At 42.1% G+C, this 15,804-nt stretch overlaps 1 protein-coding gene across 8 annotated transcripts in view; it reads right to left on the bottom strand.

The window, feature by feature from the left end:
* The window catches only part of CUX1 (cut like homeobox 1), a 259,909-nt gene that overhangs the window by 79,512 nt on the left and 164,593 nt on the right, over positions 1 to 15,804 (bottom strand). For all 8 annotated transcript variants that reach the window (XM_019008608.2, XM_033518977.1, XM_033518976.1 and 5 more), the window contains exons 10-11: positions 6,031 to 6,135; positions 3,361 to 3,549 (exon numbers count right to left, since the gene is read on the bottom strand). In XM_019008608.2, coding sequence (XP_018864153.1) covers positions 3,361 to 3,549; positions 6,031 to 6,135 — 294 coding nt within the window. The remainder of the gene's footprint in view (positions 1 to 3,360; positions 3,550 to 6,030; positions 6,136 to 15,804) is intronic.

Below are 15,804 nucleotides of genomic sequence, written 5' to 3'. Positions count from 1 at the left end.
CTGAGCAAAACACAGTGACTCCAACAAAGCATCCAGGTGGAATTTTTAGTGCATCAGGTCAGTCTGGGGAGGGATCTTTAAATGAAACCAGTGAGCCAGAGAGCCCTTGGTACTGGGAGGAGACTCAGCATCACAGCTGAGAATTTTCCAAGTGGTCAGAGGCAATGGGAGGACCTGCCAAGTCCCAGGATATCCTTCTGCTCTCCTTGGTCTTTGTCCCTTTGTCTGTCTGTCTCTGTTTGGTGCTCTACCAATCCACTGCAATTCACCCTTTCCATAACTCTGTGACTTGTAACGTTTTGGGTCTGGAGCAGAGGAGCTTTTAGAGCAGGAATAACTGGCAATTTATACCAGTTCTCAGCATAAAAAGCACCAGAAGAAATTTTAAGCAAACAATACCCTGGATTAATATGTAACTTATGCAAGGGTATGCTAAGAAAACAGCCTTTTGTAGAAACAGATTTAAACCACAGAAAAGCTAATGATTCCCATTTTAATTCAATCTGTATTAAATATAATCCTGTGCAGGGAAGTGCTATACCCTGGTAGGGTACTTCTGGAAAATTTAGGCACAAAACACAGGTTGAAAAATAAAGTAAAAAAAGATATATTGACAAAATGCAGCTGTTTTGGACTCTCAGGTACTTGTGTGCTGGTACAGCAGTATGACACCCAGCAATATTTTACTTTGGATTGTATAAAAACCACACACATCCATCATTCCCAAGTACCTAATATAGAGATTGTTGCCATGGAAAATCTGCACCTAAACATCTACTTTAGTAAACAATATAAACTAACAACTGAGGATGCAGTGCCTGTGTAGAAACAGAACATTTAGGCACTTGGCATCTTCCCAGTCAATGACTGTTTTAAAATGTATTAGTATGGTAATTGTCTCCAAGAACCCTGTAAAATGCACAGAACACAGGATAACAAAGGTTCAAGCTGTGAGACAATCTGGAGGAACTAATATCTTGCACTAAATATCAACCTGGTTAATTCAGACAAAATATATTCCAATGACCTCCAACACACAAAAATGCAGGAGCCAGGGGGCAGAAGGAATGGACTGGTGGCTTTTCTGCACATTAAATTTGCAAATATCCCATGTTAAAGAATCATCTTGTATCTGTGGTGTGAATGAACCCATGTCAGAGCATGCAGAGATTGGGTCCCTCCTCATATTACTTAGAAAAGACAATCATTACTGTATTATTAACTGAAGTGGCACAGATAAATAGCAGGGGCTGTATTGAGGGGCTTAAAACATTTAAATAACCATTAGATTAACACTGTAGCTCAGTTTAGAGTGATCAACTCACATTATTGGAATTTAACTGGGTAGCAGGGATGTTCTAGCATCCAGCCACAAAGGGTTAATACAATTAGAGTGAGAAAAGTCTTGTTACTAGAGGACATGTTTTGATTATTAGATCAGATGAAGATAAAGAAGCAATAATTTTGAAAGTATTTCTGTATTGTTTCATTAAGTCACAGAGTATTAAACAATTCCCTCAAGATACAGGTTGAGAACATTGCTTTAATTTGTGAAACTGTGAGTTGTTTTTTATGGAGGCAACCATTAAAATCTCTGTTATTTCAGAAGCAATTCCTCCATAATCAAACAGGAGATCAGCACATCATCACTGAGATTTGTACAACATGTGCCTGGCACAGGCTTTCCCAGCACTCTGGGGTGAAACTAAGTATTTGGAAATATTTTTATAGTTACAACAAATAAGGTTAAAGAGGGTTGAAATGACTAAAACTTTATCAATAGAGGTACTACATCAGACACTATCAACAGAAAGCTAAATGCAGAGCATTAGCCAGGCAAGGCTATGAGAAAATGGAAGGAGATTACTGAAATGGAAATCAAAGACTTGCTCTGTCATTTCTGTGATCCTACTCCCTTTGAAGTTAATGGCTAAACTAATACTGACCTCACCAGGAACATGCTTTATTCCAAGAAAATCTGTCAAGTGCAAGGACTCAAGATATTTTCTATCAGGCTTTATGAAAAAGTAAAATAAAAAAATCCCCTGAACACGGGTGTAGCCAGCAGAAAGTGTCCCTCAAAACCAGGGCAGCTCCTTTCTCCCTCAATAAAAGTGGTGCCCAAATGGTGACAGGTGGGCAGAGACTGATACTGTCAATGGAGTTACATAATAGGTGTCCTTTGCTCCACTGAATTTTCATAAAAATTCTGCAAATCTGGCTTCAAACATGCAGAAAACACTGACTGCAACACTTCAGCTTTCACTCCTAACAGGTCTCTCTCCATGTGAATTATGCTCCACCACAGCAAAACCAGTAACTGCTAAAAAATGTCAGAATTAGAGCAATTTGTAAGAGTTTCAATTGAACATTAAATCATTCTGATAGAGCAAAGCTGCCCACGCCACAGTCAGAGCTGAGTGGGAACTATCAGCCTCCTGCTCTCAGAAAACTCTCAGACTATCAAACCTGCAGAATTACCAAGTCTTTAATGGAATAGATAAATTTATCTTGTTTACACTTCAGAGCTCATAGATGGTGGAACAATGAGGGAGACGGGAGTTACAGGAAACTGATTCATACCCCACGTCAGGAAACATTTCTCATGCTCACTCAGAGATCAGAACTGTGTGGGCTCAGCACAGGGAGGGTGAAACTGCCCAAAAGAGAGGTAAAAGGGTCATTCAGAGAATTCTTAGCTGTTCCTTCTGATTTTAGTGCAGCACTGCTCCTATGCAAATGATATAGGGTCAGACTGCTAATTATACATGGGAATTATTGTGCAGCAAATACACAGTTAAAAAATAATTAAATGCTTATTGAAGCTAAAAGCCTTCTCCATGTCCTGATTTTCCTTGTTTCAGTCTCCTAAATAATACACTTTCCATTTCCAGTGGAGACAACTGGATGGGGTAGCAGGGAAATTGAAAGATAAACCAATTCCAGGCAAATCTTCAATATGTATAACTGGAATGGGAATTAAAAGTTGGAAAATCTAAGAGGGATTTTCTGTGCCTTTTCAGTTCAACTGTTTCATTACATATCCATGGTCAATGTATGTTGGGGTTTGGTGGTGATTGTAATCCTAAAGGTAGCCTTGTTCTGCAAAAACACATTTCAGAACAGTAAGGATTGGGCCATTTAGAATTTAAAAAACATGTGATCCCTTAGGAAACAATACACCCAGGGGGGTGGAATGGGATGGGTTTGAAGGTCCCTTCTAACTCAAATCATTCTGTGATTCATGAATGCCACAGAAACCAGAATTCAGCCACACCCTGAAGAAGCCAACAAAACTCACACCAGCAAACCCCAATATCACCAGCTCTGAGACATCCTTTGGGCACAACTGAGCCTTACTTTGAGTGTGCTGTTCTTGGCTGTCAGCTGCTGCTCCAGCTGGGAGATTTGGCTGCTGGAGTTCTCCCTCAGCTTGGTGAGGCTGCCCTGGAGTCTCTGGACATCTTCAACCAGCTGGGCGATCTCGCGCTCCTTCGCAGCCAGCTCCACTTCCAGGCTGGAGCGTGTCAGCACCTCGATGGCCTGCTCCTGGAGGGGGGAAAAGAGGATCAGACCACAAAAAGGAAGGAAAGGCAACAAACCTAAATTCAGGGTACTTTGGCAGGGAGCAAACACGGCATTGGGTGGCACAAGAAACAGACAGTTCCTAAATCTGGGACTCCTGTGATTGACCTTGGGAATCTGGAAGATGGAATTTCCTGCAGCCCAGGACAGCTCTCTGGGAAAACAGGGATAACAGAGGGAATAAATTTCCCTGCTTCATAAGTGCACTGGAAAGATGCAGCCGTGAAAGTCAAAGGATTCTATTTAGATCTATTTATTATTAATAGCCCAAATGCTTTGACAACTATGAAAATCTGTGCTTACAAAATACTAATCAGATAAAATATTCTGAAGTAATGGAGCAGAATTTCTTAATCAGGAACGGCAGAGACATGTGCCTGTGGCTCTCTGCATGCACACTGCACGTTTCAGGCAAAATTGTCAAAAATTGCCCCAAACTGCTACTTCCAATGAACTTGCTCCTTGCATGAAAATTGTTCATGTTAACATTATTGCAAGCATCCCTCCACGGGGAAGAAGAGAGATGTGACAGCTCTAAGACAAGGCCATTCTCCCTTTGGTCACCACTTTCAGAAATTCCCTTTCCTAAATCTTCCTTCTTCCAGTTTTCCACAGCTGTAAAATCTGCCCTCAAGTCTGGAACTTCCTCTCTGGACTGATTTCTTGAGAGGACAAGGAATCAGAGAGGACAGAGAGGCCCAGAAGAAGGCAGATGCATTCAGAGAAGAGAATAGAGACTAATTGTACCATCTCTGTCTCCTTTTGTGCTGGGAGATTTCAGCTGTGATGCACTGGGGAGCTCTGAGCCTCCTCTGTGGGGAGGGTGAGGAAAGCCTTGTGCCAGTGTGGGGGCACACATTCCATTAAAGATCCCAAACTGCATCTCACAAAGGTTAATGGCTGTTCCTCAGAAGGACCAGTGAAGGAGGAGAGAACCCATTCAGCAAGAGGGAGATGAAGGTGGCGAGCACTAAACCAAAGATCTGTGGTGAAAGAGCTGAGAATTCACCCCAGCCTCATCCTGATAAATGAAGATGACACTACAGCAGATTGAAATATACTCCATATCCTCTTTTCTGGGAATACAGGAACAACAAAATCCCCTTTTCCATATCTCCTAAACATTCAGCTTGATTCTCAGTGACTACACCCCGCTGCACTCACAGAAAGCTGCATGTACGAACAGCAGTTAACAACGCTCTCCTATTACACTGAATTACACTTTTAACTTGAAAAAACCTCTAATTTGCTTGCATGAAACATCACAAGTTGTATAATCATCTGCTGCTTGTGCCTATTGAGACTAGAACGTAGAGTCTGAAATAAGATAGATAATGATCATTTTCATCCTGCAGTAGTTGTCATATTAAATATAAATGAAGTGCAGAAGTACTATTAAATACAAGAAAGACCTAATGTTAAAATAATGATAAGACTAGGACACGAGATAGGAAGAGGCAGGTAATTCAGAGTTACAAGTGATATTCAGGCTTTTTATTTTTTGTTTTGCAGCCTACTTGTCTCTCTTTTGACTTCTCTGAGAAAATACTGGGTTGTATTAATAGACAACCAAACAGATCTGGAGGACTTATGGTTTGTTACTCGTTCTCTGCAAGTGATTTTTAAAGGCAGCCATGTGTTCCTCTGCTATCAGTGTCAAGCACGTATAAAGCTTGCAAGGAAAAAAAAAAGCAATGATTTCTTTTGTTTCTTAAATCTGCTGCTTAGAAGTAGACTAAATTTCACTTAATTGCATATTTACATTTAAATACTCCTATTTCTCCTTTGGCAAACAAAACTCAAAATGATCTGGGCTGCTCATCTGTGATACCTGCTCATCCAGGGCCAGCTGGAGCCCTGTCACAGCCCCCTGTGCCTGCAGGTCCCATCAGCAGCCTTGGGATTTCAGAGCCACACAGAGGAGGAAACAAGCAGGAGTACAGGGTATCTTCTCAATTGTCCAAGGATTTATAGGTGCAAGTCTCAGTTTAGATACAGCCAGTGAAAACTGCAGTGGTATCAAATTTATTTCCAGTTTCTGTGACAGCCCAGACACGGAGTGAGGAGAGGCAGAGTGGGCAGGGAGCTCTGGGATGGAGCCCCACACCTCAGGGCCACACGTGCTGATGGCCACCAAGGCTCTCCCACTGCCTCTGGTCCTCCTGTGCCGATGCTGTCAGCCCTGTGAAATGATTTCTGAGAGTTGTGCTGTCCACCTGGAGCAGGCAGTGATGGATCACCAAGTGACCTCTGTCCTTCCCGAGGTCTCCTCCAGCCACCAACCCCCTCAGAAGCGGAACCCCACCACGATCCCGAAGGAACACCGTTCCCTTTTAGTTAAAATACGACTTCAAACAGCTGTTTTTATAGCTGTGGGATGAACTGAAGGAGCTGTACTGCAGGAATGTCAGAAACCTGTAAGAGTCAGTAAATATTTTCTCTCACCACATCAGGTGCCTTCTGGATCTGTGTAGCAAGTTGGAGAGATTTGTTAGCTGATGAGAGCTGCTCCCTTAAGGTCTCTGCCTCTCTCTGAGCCACCTCTGCCCTCTGAAGGAAATGAAAAGGGGTGAAAAGAGAAAGTACATTCAGTTTAACAACTGACAATTATTACAAGAACATTCATCAATTCATGCCTGACTGAATATAATTGATTTTCCTAAACACTCAACCTAATAAATGTTAGAAAAAAACATAGAATGTGATGGATTTTTATTTTAAACAGTACAAGGAAGAAATAATTGAGCGATTATGACAGTAATTTAACGCTAGGAGCAAGGAATCCCCTGCTGATACTAATGCTGCGGCCCACTGAATTTCCCAGACTGAATAAATACAAGTGGAAATGGAGTCTTTTTATTCAATTTCTTTCTATTCTCATAGACCAAGCAGATTTTATTGCAAGGCTCCTCATGGGAATAATTCTCACGGGTAAATGCTGAATTAAAAGATATTCTGACCACTCTCTCAAACACACATACAATGTTGTGGGCTGTCTTTCTGCAGTAATTATTCCCTAAAACATGAATTGTTAGATTCTGTTCTTTCAGCAGGTCTATTTATTCAACAATATTTAACCCTGAAGTGACAATATTGCACAGCTCAGTTACCAGCTGCTGAGGATTTACGCAATAGCTGATAAGCCTCTGACTTGGCCACTGGTCAAAATTCCCATCTAAATATTGAATAATAATAGAAAGGAGAGAGAATGATGAGGAAAAATTGTCTGTACGAGAGTTTGGGTAGAGACAGATGGATCAGTAACTTCAGGCAATAAATAGCAGCAAAGTCCTTTTCATAACTGTCTGTAAGCTTCTGTTAGAAATGGAACAAAACCTGGTTCTTTTACAATATACACTCCTCCTGGCAAGACTGTCTTCTCTCTTCTTAAAAAAAAATGTATTTTATTGTTAGAAAACCACACTGCTTCCCTCCTTGAGTAATCACTGCTTTTTGCCTGGGCTACTCCACGTAAATCATGCTGTGCTTTCTGAAAACAGCCAAAATAATTTTCTCTCTCCACTTCTAAGACCCGTCTCCAATTCTACCAAACCCATCAGCTGCCACCAGTGAAGCTCAAAACTCTCCTTGACCAGCTGATGGATCCCTTCTTTTATGGAATGATGAATTCTCACTGCCATTTTTGAGCCACCCAAAGTGCCACACATTCCTTGCTAATCCTTTGGAAAACCTAGGTCATCTGAAATAGTGAATACAGAACACAGAGCAAATAGAAAGCCTGTAGTGAATATAAAATTATAGTGAATATAGAAGCTATAGCTAATGTACAACCTACAGAAATATAAAACCTATAATGAATATGAAATCTATAGCAAATATAAAATCTATAGAAAATGTAGACCCTACAGTGAATAAGCCCCATGGCCCTGTGTGTGTGTGTGGTCTCTGACTTCCTCACCAGTCAAAGCAGACTCTGCATGTTTAATCAATGAGTAAACTAACAGCAATCAAATACTAAACGCATCATCTGCGCTATTTGCTCACAACATTGTATTAAATGATTTTGCATAGGTTCTACAGCTGTAATTAAAATGTGATTGTAAAAAGTACAGTGACGTGGCTCCAATAATCAGAGCAGGGGACACAACCTATTGTGTGCTTGGAAAACGTGGAAGCAGCAGCAAAAAAAGGCACAAAAAGAGCGATTTATGTTGTTTATGCAGCTGGATAATATCAGGATAAATACTGAGCTAACAATACACATTGAGATAAATTATTTTCTGGTACTTTATTAGATGTGCAGCTACATATATTGATCTAATAAACTGCAGAACAACTCCAGCAAAGCAGGACAAGTTACTACAGTGTGGCACTTGCTCTTCCATCTATGCTGTATAAGTAATGGGTTTTGCAGCCTTGAGCAATTCTGCTGATGGCTTCCATTCAGTGCAGCATTGTTTGGAGAATCTATTCAGCTCGCATGCGAGCAAACCACAGAGGATATTGCTAATAGGTGGTACATCTGCATATACAGTGAGCTGTCAGCTGCCCTTTCTGCACAGCCTCCCCAGCCAATTCCCAACACCTGTTGTGATCCTCGGAATAATACCAGACAAGATTTCATACTAGGCATTGTTAAAAATACATCAGCACAAACTCTGGGCAATTCTAGTTGGGAAATGCTGGTCAATTTTACTCTTTTTTATTCCCCCCTCACAGAATGGAAGCTTTTTAGAGCCAGAATTACAGATGTGCTCAGTGTCTGGAAAGCACTTTTGGGTGCTATTGCAATATAAATTATAAATGACACACAAAACCCTGTTAAAAGAATGGTAGTTTCAAATTTGAGCACTTACAAGTTTGGAAAAGCCAAGCCCAAGGCTGGTGCTCAGCCATCCTGTGTGAGGGTTCAGGAGTGGGATAGCAGCACACAGGACCTGCTGTGGCTTTTCCAATGACATTTTCCCAATGAGAAATCCAGAGACATGGCTTGGTGAGTGGATCTTCTGCTTTGTCCTCTTGTTCTGTGTGTGACCCCTGCACTTCATCTGCTCCCCGGTGGCATTAACCTGCTCCTCACAGGAGCTGGTTCTGTGCTGCACCACCAGAAGTGCTTCAGGACATTACTGACTGCACTGGCACAAGCCCTGCTGGGGTTCCTGGAGCCCCTGGCACATCTCCCTGCACGGCAGCCCTGGCTGGAGGCTCCCAGCCCGGCAGGAGCTGCCCCTGCCCGCTCCTGAGCCGAGGCTCTGTGCAGTGGCTGCAGTGCTGCTCCCCTGCCAGACCCTCTGGGTTTGCCTCTTCCTTCTCTGCTTGTCACTCTGTCCCCTTCCTAATTCATTTTGGCTGCTGGAAGCACCATTTCTGTCTTCTCTGTGCTCCACGGCGCCTTCGGCTCCAGGCAGGCAAACCCCAGCTCGTACCTCACACGACCTAATGAACATCCACAAACTTGCAGAATGAGCCTTACCCCCACGATTTTCTCCTTCCTCTTTTCCTCCTTCCTCTTTTCCTCCTTCCTCTTTTCCTTCTTCCTCTTTTCCTCCTTCCTCTTCTCCTCGTTGCTTCTTCTCCAAATGTCCTCACAAAAGGTCCTCCAAGTGTCCCTGTCCCAGTGTTTGTCCCCATTCCCTCCCCACCACGAACCCCTCTCCCTGTCCTGCTCCCATGCTGATGTCTCCAGCTGTGGCAGGGGCAGCCTGGGCAGTGTCTCCCCTCCCTGTGCCCCCCAAAACCTCACATCACACCCAGAAAAAGCAAAACCTGCCTGCTTAATGTTCACCCAGCAGTGCCAGACTGCGGCGTGCCTGGGACAGGCACAGACAGCAAAGCCTGAACAAACTCAAACCAGATTCTGCTGAGTTTCTGTGAACTCTTTTTTCCAGACTCTTACAGGCTGGCCAAAGTTGAGGCTGTTTTTCAATTTTTTTTTTTTTTAAACTTTTTTACTTGAAGCAACAGAAGATACAACCCTGAGAAAAAAGCGAACCATCCCTCGTCAAACCCTTTCTATTAAATCTGGGCACAGCAGGCTCCCCAGCAAAACAGCAAGAAAAACTCGTAACATCTGGGGGAAAATGGATTTTCTTTTTCCTAATCTTGTCCTTAGAAATGGTTGAACAATTTTTCCTGAAGTAAGAAATAAAGAGTGCAGCCAGAGACAGGCGCCCAGTATGGAAAATGGCTAAACCCGAGGAATCTTGCACAACTTGGAGCCACTGGAAAGTTCACAAAACCTTCTGTTTGTGTGAAACTGTTCCACTTCAGCTGAGAAATACAGAGATAGCCACAGAATCACAGAAAGGCTTGGTTTGGAAGGGACCTTGGCCAGGTCAGGGACACTTCTACTATCCCAAGCTGCTCCAAGCCCTGTCCAGCCTGGCCTTGGACACTTCCAGGGATGCAGGGACAGCCCCAGCTGCTCTGGGCACCCTGTGCCAGGGCTTCACCACCCTCCCAGGGAACAATTCCTTCCCAATATCCCATCCATCCCTGCCCTCTGGCAGTGGGAAGTCATTCCATGCTGTCCTGGAGCTCCATTCCTTGTCCCAAGTCCCTCTCCAGCTCTCCTGGAGCCCCTTTAGGTACTGGACATGTCACAGCACAGTTGCTTTTCACCAGCCAGTACTAAAACTCTGGCTTTCTTACTCCCAAATCCTATGCACAGCCTAAAAAACCCCTCAATGACCAGTGACAGCCACACTAATGGCCTTGATGAAGCTCATGCAAATCCAATATTGCCCAAAATCCTATTTTTCAGCGTAGTTCAATCATACAACTCCTTTTAATTCCTACACTGCTGTTTTCTAGTACAGAACTACCTCCCTGGTAACAAAATATTTCAAAATAGTTCCATTTTCCTTCATACAGCAGGTAAATATTGTACTGCTCACAGTGGAGCCAGGAGGTCACAATGATAACACTGCTGTGTGGTTTCCAATTAAAAATAGAAAAAAAAAGCCTTACACAATATATCCAGTTTAAATTATTCTCCTTGTTTCCTGACAAGATAATGAATAGCATGAACCGAGTGCTCTCCTACTTACAGTAAAATGTTAATTTGATCAAAGACCAGTGGTGTGAACAGCAAAATGAGATACTTATGTGAAAAAAAAAGTATAACCTTTCCCTTAAAGTTCCACCAGCCAAACTCTATTTCCTTATTCTATGCTAAATTCAGTGCTGCATGTGGGAAAATCTTCCTATGGGTGAGGAGTGGGTATTATCACAAGTAATTCTGCTGCAGTTAATGAGCCTGGTTATGGCAGCAATCACCACACTTGGAGCTGACATTCAGACTTGCAAGCTGCTGCAAAAGCTGTGTTTCTCAGAGTACAACATCAATTAAAACACACTGGTTCAATGTGCTTTAATTTCTCAACTTTTCAGATATAAAAATTTGTTATAAAACCTTTAGATGGCCCTAACTTCCACAGAACAGCAGCAAGGTTAGCAGAACATCAGGGACATGAAAGATTTTTCGAGGCTCTGGTACCTATTTTTTCCAACAATGGAGAATTACATGAAAAAAAAAGAGAAAAAACTCCACCAACCAGAAGAGGTTGGGTTGTCTTCATTCTTGTCTTCAGGCTATTGCACTTTCCTCTGTTTGCTGAAAGGCTGCCAGATAAATGTATTCCCAACTGATAGCCAGGCATTTGCAGGAAACCCATGTTTGCATGAAAATAATATTAACCATATTTTGCCTTTATACAGAACTTCTCCGTGCAAGGATCTCAAATGCCCTTTGTAAAGTAAATGTTATTATTCCCATTCTGCAGACAGTGAAATCCCAGGATTAAGAGAATGACTTCATCTGCCATGAAGCAATGTAACTTAACTGGATCCATGGAATGGTTTGGGCTGGGAGGGACCTTGAACCTCATCTCATTCCACCCCTGACAGGGCAGGGACACCTTTCCCTATCCCAGGGTGCTCCAAGCTCCATCCAACGTGCTCTGGGGCACTTCCAGGGATGGCACACCATGAAAGCATCCAGTTCACTGCCAAGGGAATCAGAAATAAAAGCAAATCCTCTGGCAGTGCCTGTGTGAGCCTTGGTGCAATGCAGGAGTCAAGGCAGGATGAATTCCCTTCCTCATGGAAGTGCAAACCCAAGGATTCCTCACCAGGGCTGTGGTGGTCACAGCAAAGCCCCCCCAGGCACCAACACCACCTGTATTGTGCTGCACTTGTGCTGCTGAGTGAAAAGGGGAATTTATTCCATCTGCTGCTCAAAAACATACATATTTTATGGCAATCTCACTTAGCAGGAATATCTTTTCGAACCGTTTTCCAATGTGATTTGTTGGAGACAGGAAGGTGCCATACCCAAGGAAATAAAAAATAATCTTGAGAGCAGCATTTCTGCTAAAACATCCTGGCGAGCTTTTCTTTCTACTTTTATAGCAGACACTCTTTTATGTATTTTAGTGGCAGTTTGGCTCCAAAAAAATGCTTAAATTCACTAATTCTTCCTCTACAGACTTTAAAACCCAACACTACATTTCTGTGGAATAAATGATATTGATCCAGTCTAGATTCTTTAATAAAAGCTGTTATATTTTAGAAAGTACAGTTTTCCTGATTTATTGGTATTAGTAGTTTCTATATTTGACTTTCTTTCCCCAGAAAAAATAAGAAGTAGAAATCTGGGAGCACTATCAAAATGGAAAAGAAAACTAATAGGAACATATGGCTTTTCTAAAGGGATAACAGAAGAAAAAATAAATTAATTCTTCTTCTATAGCTTACACAAAGTAGTCCACACACACACAAAAGTCTCATGTTTTCTTTCTCTTACCACTGTCAAAATCTAACAATGCCTATACCTGAGTCTGCTTTTCAAATCTAGATCCTTCTCTTCCAGATAAAAATACAATAACCCAGGATCAAACAACCCTAACCAAAGTTCTTCTCTTTTTGTTTTAAAAGTGAAAAAGAAGCTTTTTCATTACAGGAAGCTCAACATACAAATCCCATTAGATTTTTAATTTTTTTTTTAACCAGGTGATCAATGTATAAAGGCAGAAAAGTGATCTGGACACATCAATGACACAAAGCCACAAATTTAAACTCAGTATTAAAACTTTAAGATGAGCTCTGCTGCAATTTGAAAAAATTAAATATTTTTAATAAACTTCAAAATTAAAATACATTTAAATATTTCTGTTTTTACAACCTAGGAATTATTCTTTCCAACAAAAACCTCTTTTTCTCAGGCACAACTGGGTTGTTCCTGGATGAAGTACAGAAATAGAACAATAATTTGTTTGAATAAATTTGTCGTCCCAAAAGATTCGTGACTTTGCTGCCATAAACATTGGAAAGGTATAAACTTGAAAAGGTAGAGGAAAGTGCTAACCATAAATATTTGTCTAAAATAAACAGTCACACAAGTGTAACTGCTGTGAATGCAGAAATATATATACTGGAGCTTCATTAACTTCCCTGATTGGAAATTGGAATATTCTGGGAATCCAACAATAAAAAATTCAAAGATGCTGTATCCCAAACTATGATAAATCATTTATTTTGACAAGTACTGGTATTTTAGTTTTAATTATTTATTCTTATACTTCGTAGCATATCAGAAAATATGCAGTGATTTATTGTGCAAAATGAAATCTTAATAAAACGAGTCCCTTCACCAAACTACAGCATTATTAAATCTTCATGGAAATGCAGGGGGAACTGGTGGGTTATGTTATCAAGTTTTGTCATTGAGCTGCTGGGTTAATAAAGTGAAAAGGAGCCCTTGCTATTGTACTTGGCTCTGTTGTGCCCCCAGCTCCTGCACAGAGCCACAGCTGGGGGATGAGGAGAGGATGGGCAGGTGGGAAATGATGGAATTGCAGCTTTTACCACCAAACCAGACAAGGTTTTGGCTTCAGAACTTTTACCCCTCCTAAAGCTCCGTGGCAGGAGCTGACAGCTCCTCTCAAGGCAGCTGCAGCTGCACCAGACAGTTTAATGCACTATTCTTGCCCTTTTTTATATAAAAAAAAACCTCTTGGGACTTTCAAAGGGAAGGGTTACACCCATGGCACCCTCACAGAAGATGTAACTTGGTGTACTCTGATCTCTGCCAGTCAGAACGGACCTGCCCTGCCACAAAATCCCACTAAAGATCATGGATTAATGGTCCTGAGCAGCTGAGGAAGAAGGGGCTGTCACCAGCCTTCATCTCCAGCACCCACCTCTGTCCCAGCCAGGGAATCATTTCTCCCACTATTATGTTTTGTGGGAAAATTCAGTTTACACCTTGTGTTAATGACACAATGGATAGGGAGGGAGCTTTGGGGTCATTACCCCTCCCTCTCTCTGAGCAGAAAATTGCAAAGCTCACTGGCATTTAAAGGCAATTATTCTGATGAGCCAGTAATTTGTTCTGGGGTTGGTATCACAGCAAAGTAGCCCAGAAAGCTCCTTCATGAAAAAGCTTAAGGATCCAGGTGAGAAAAAACACTGGGAGAAGAGAGGTGATGGAGCTGAAGGTAGGAATGGTCCCTGCTTCACCCATCAGGACACAGGGCTGGGAGCCACAACATCACCTCTGTCCCTGTGGATTTAACCATTTTTATGGACACCTGGACCAAGGTCAGGTCCCTGCAGAACTGGAGAGGAAAAGGCACTCCCCACCTCTCAGGAGCTACAGAGGAGTGCTCACAACAGCAAGGGAAGTTCTGAAGAGCCAGCTCTGAATTTAAAAAGGGCAGTAATTGGGAAAGACATTTTCAAGAAATGTCAGATATATAAAAACTTACACCACTTTCTTTTTCTCATGTTTTTACTGGAAACACGTAAATCTGTACTCTGAATCCCAGTCATTTGGGTCAGTGCTAATTCCAGAGCAGCAAAACATCACATCCACATCAGCAAGGCAGTCCCTGAGCAAAGAGGAAGTCGTGCTGAGCACTACTCTTTAAAGGTAGCCTTAATAATGGGGAATGAGCACTTACTGAAATGGTAAAAGGAAATGTTAATTTAACTATTAAATACATAATTAGGTTAAGTACTTGTTTCTGCAATTGTAACACTTCAGCCTGATGCAAACTCACTTTCTGGCCTATGCAATAGATTTAATTTCTTCTAGTATTTTTTTTTCCAACTATGAAAAGGTAAAACACAGGAATTGCTGCTGCAAAGATTAGATATAATTCATCTAAGTGTTTTATAAAGGCAAAGGCTCCATGGGCATGCTTCAGCAAATGAGCTGAGCCACTGCAGCAGCTCCTGCTCCTCTCCAGGTGAATCTGCCCTTCCCTTCTCCAGCTCTTTTAGGGCCACAGAGTCCCTGTGTGTCCCTCGTGGGGCTCCAGCACAAGAATGACACGGAGCTGCTGGAACAATTCCAGAGGAGACCATGGAGAAGCTCCCAGGGCTGCTTTATCCAGCTGCTCTTTGGGAGGGGATGGGACCACAGCAGCCAGAGGGGGAAAGGAGGAGAGGGAGATGGAGAAAGGGGAGACAGAATCTCCTCCTCTGGTTTTCCAACAGCTCAGAGGAACGGCACTCTGATTTTATGTACAGTCAAATTTTGCACAATTACAACCAAACTAAGGGTTATGCACATAAGCAGTTATAAATTTTACCTAATTACAAGAAAAGCACCACAACCCCAACCCACATTGCAGCTTTGTACCAGTTAGATAGAAAAACAGCATTTCTGGATAAAGAGGTATAATCTATTTTAGGAGGCAATGAGGAATTCAGAAATACCTGTTCCTTAACTACAGCCCCCTTTAGACTGAGGGGAAAAAAACAGCTACTGGGTAAATCATTGCAAAATGTACTGCCTTTGCAAAAATCACAAAATAATTCTACCAAAACATTTTTAACACCTACATAATTTCTAAAAAGTCTACATATTTTCAAATAATTACTAGCACTTTCATAAATATTTAATGCTGTCTACAAAAGTTCTTTGACAGAATTAAAAACCCACTGTGCAAACACCAGTTTGCTTTTACTGACTAAATAATCAACAACTTACAAATCTGATTTTGGCTTCATTAAGACATTAAGATGCTGGAGGTGTGTCCAGAGAAGGGAACGGAGCTGGGGAAGGGTCTGGGGCACCAGGAGTGGCTCAGGGAGCTGGGATGGCTCAGCCTGGGGAAAAGGAGATTCCAGGGGGGAATTTCTCTTTACAAATCCCTGGAAGGAGGCTTTAGGTGAGGGTTGGGCTCTGCTCCCAGGTAAAAGTGACAGGACATGAGGAAACAGCCTCAGGCTGCTCCAAGGGAGGTTTAG

Source organism: Parus major, chromosome 19, assembly GCF_001522545.3.
Source record: "Parus major isolate Abel chromosome 19, Parus_major1.1, whole genome shotgun sequence".
Classification (NCBI taxonomy): Eukaryota; Metazoa; Chordata; class Aves; order Passeriformes; family Paridae; genus Parus; species Parus major.
This window is presented reverse-complemented; position numbering and strand designations above follow the sequence as displayed.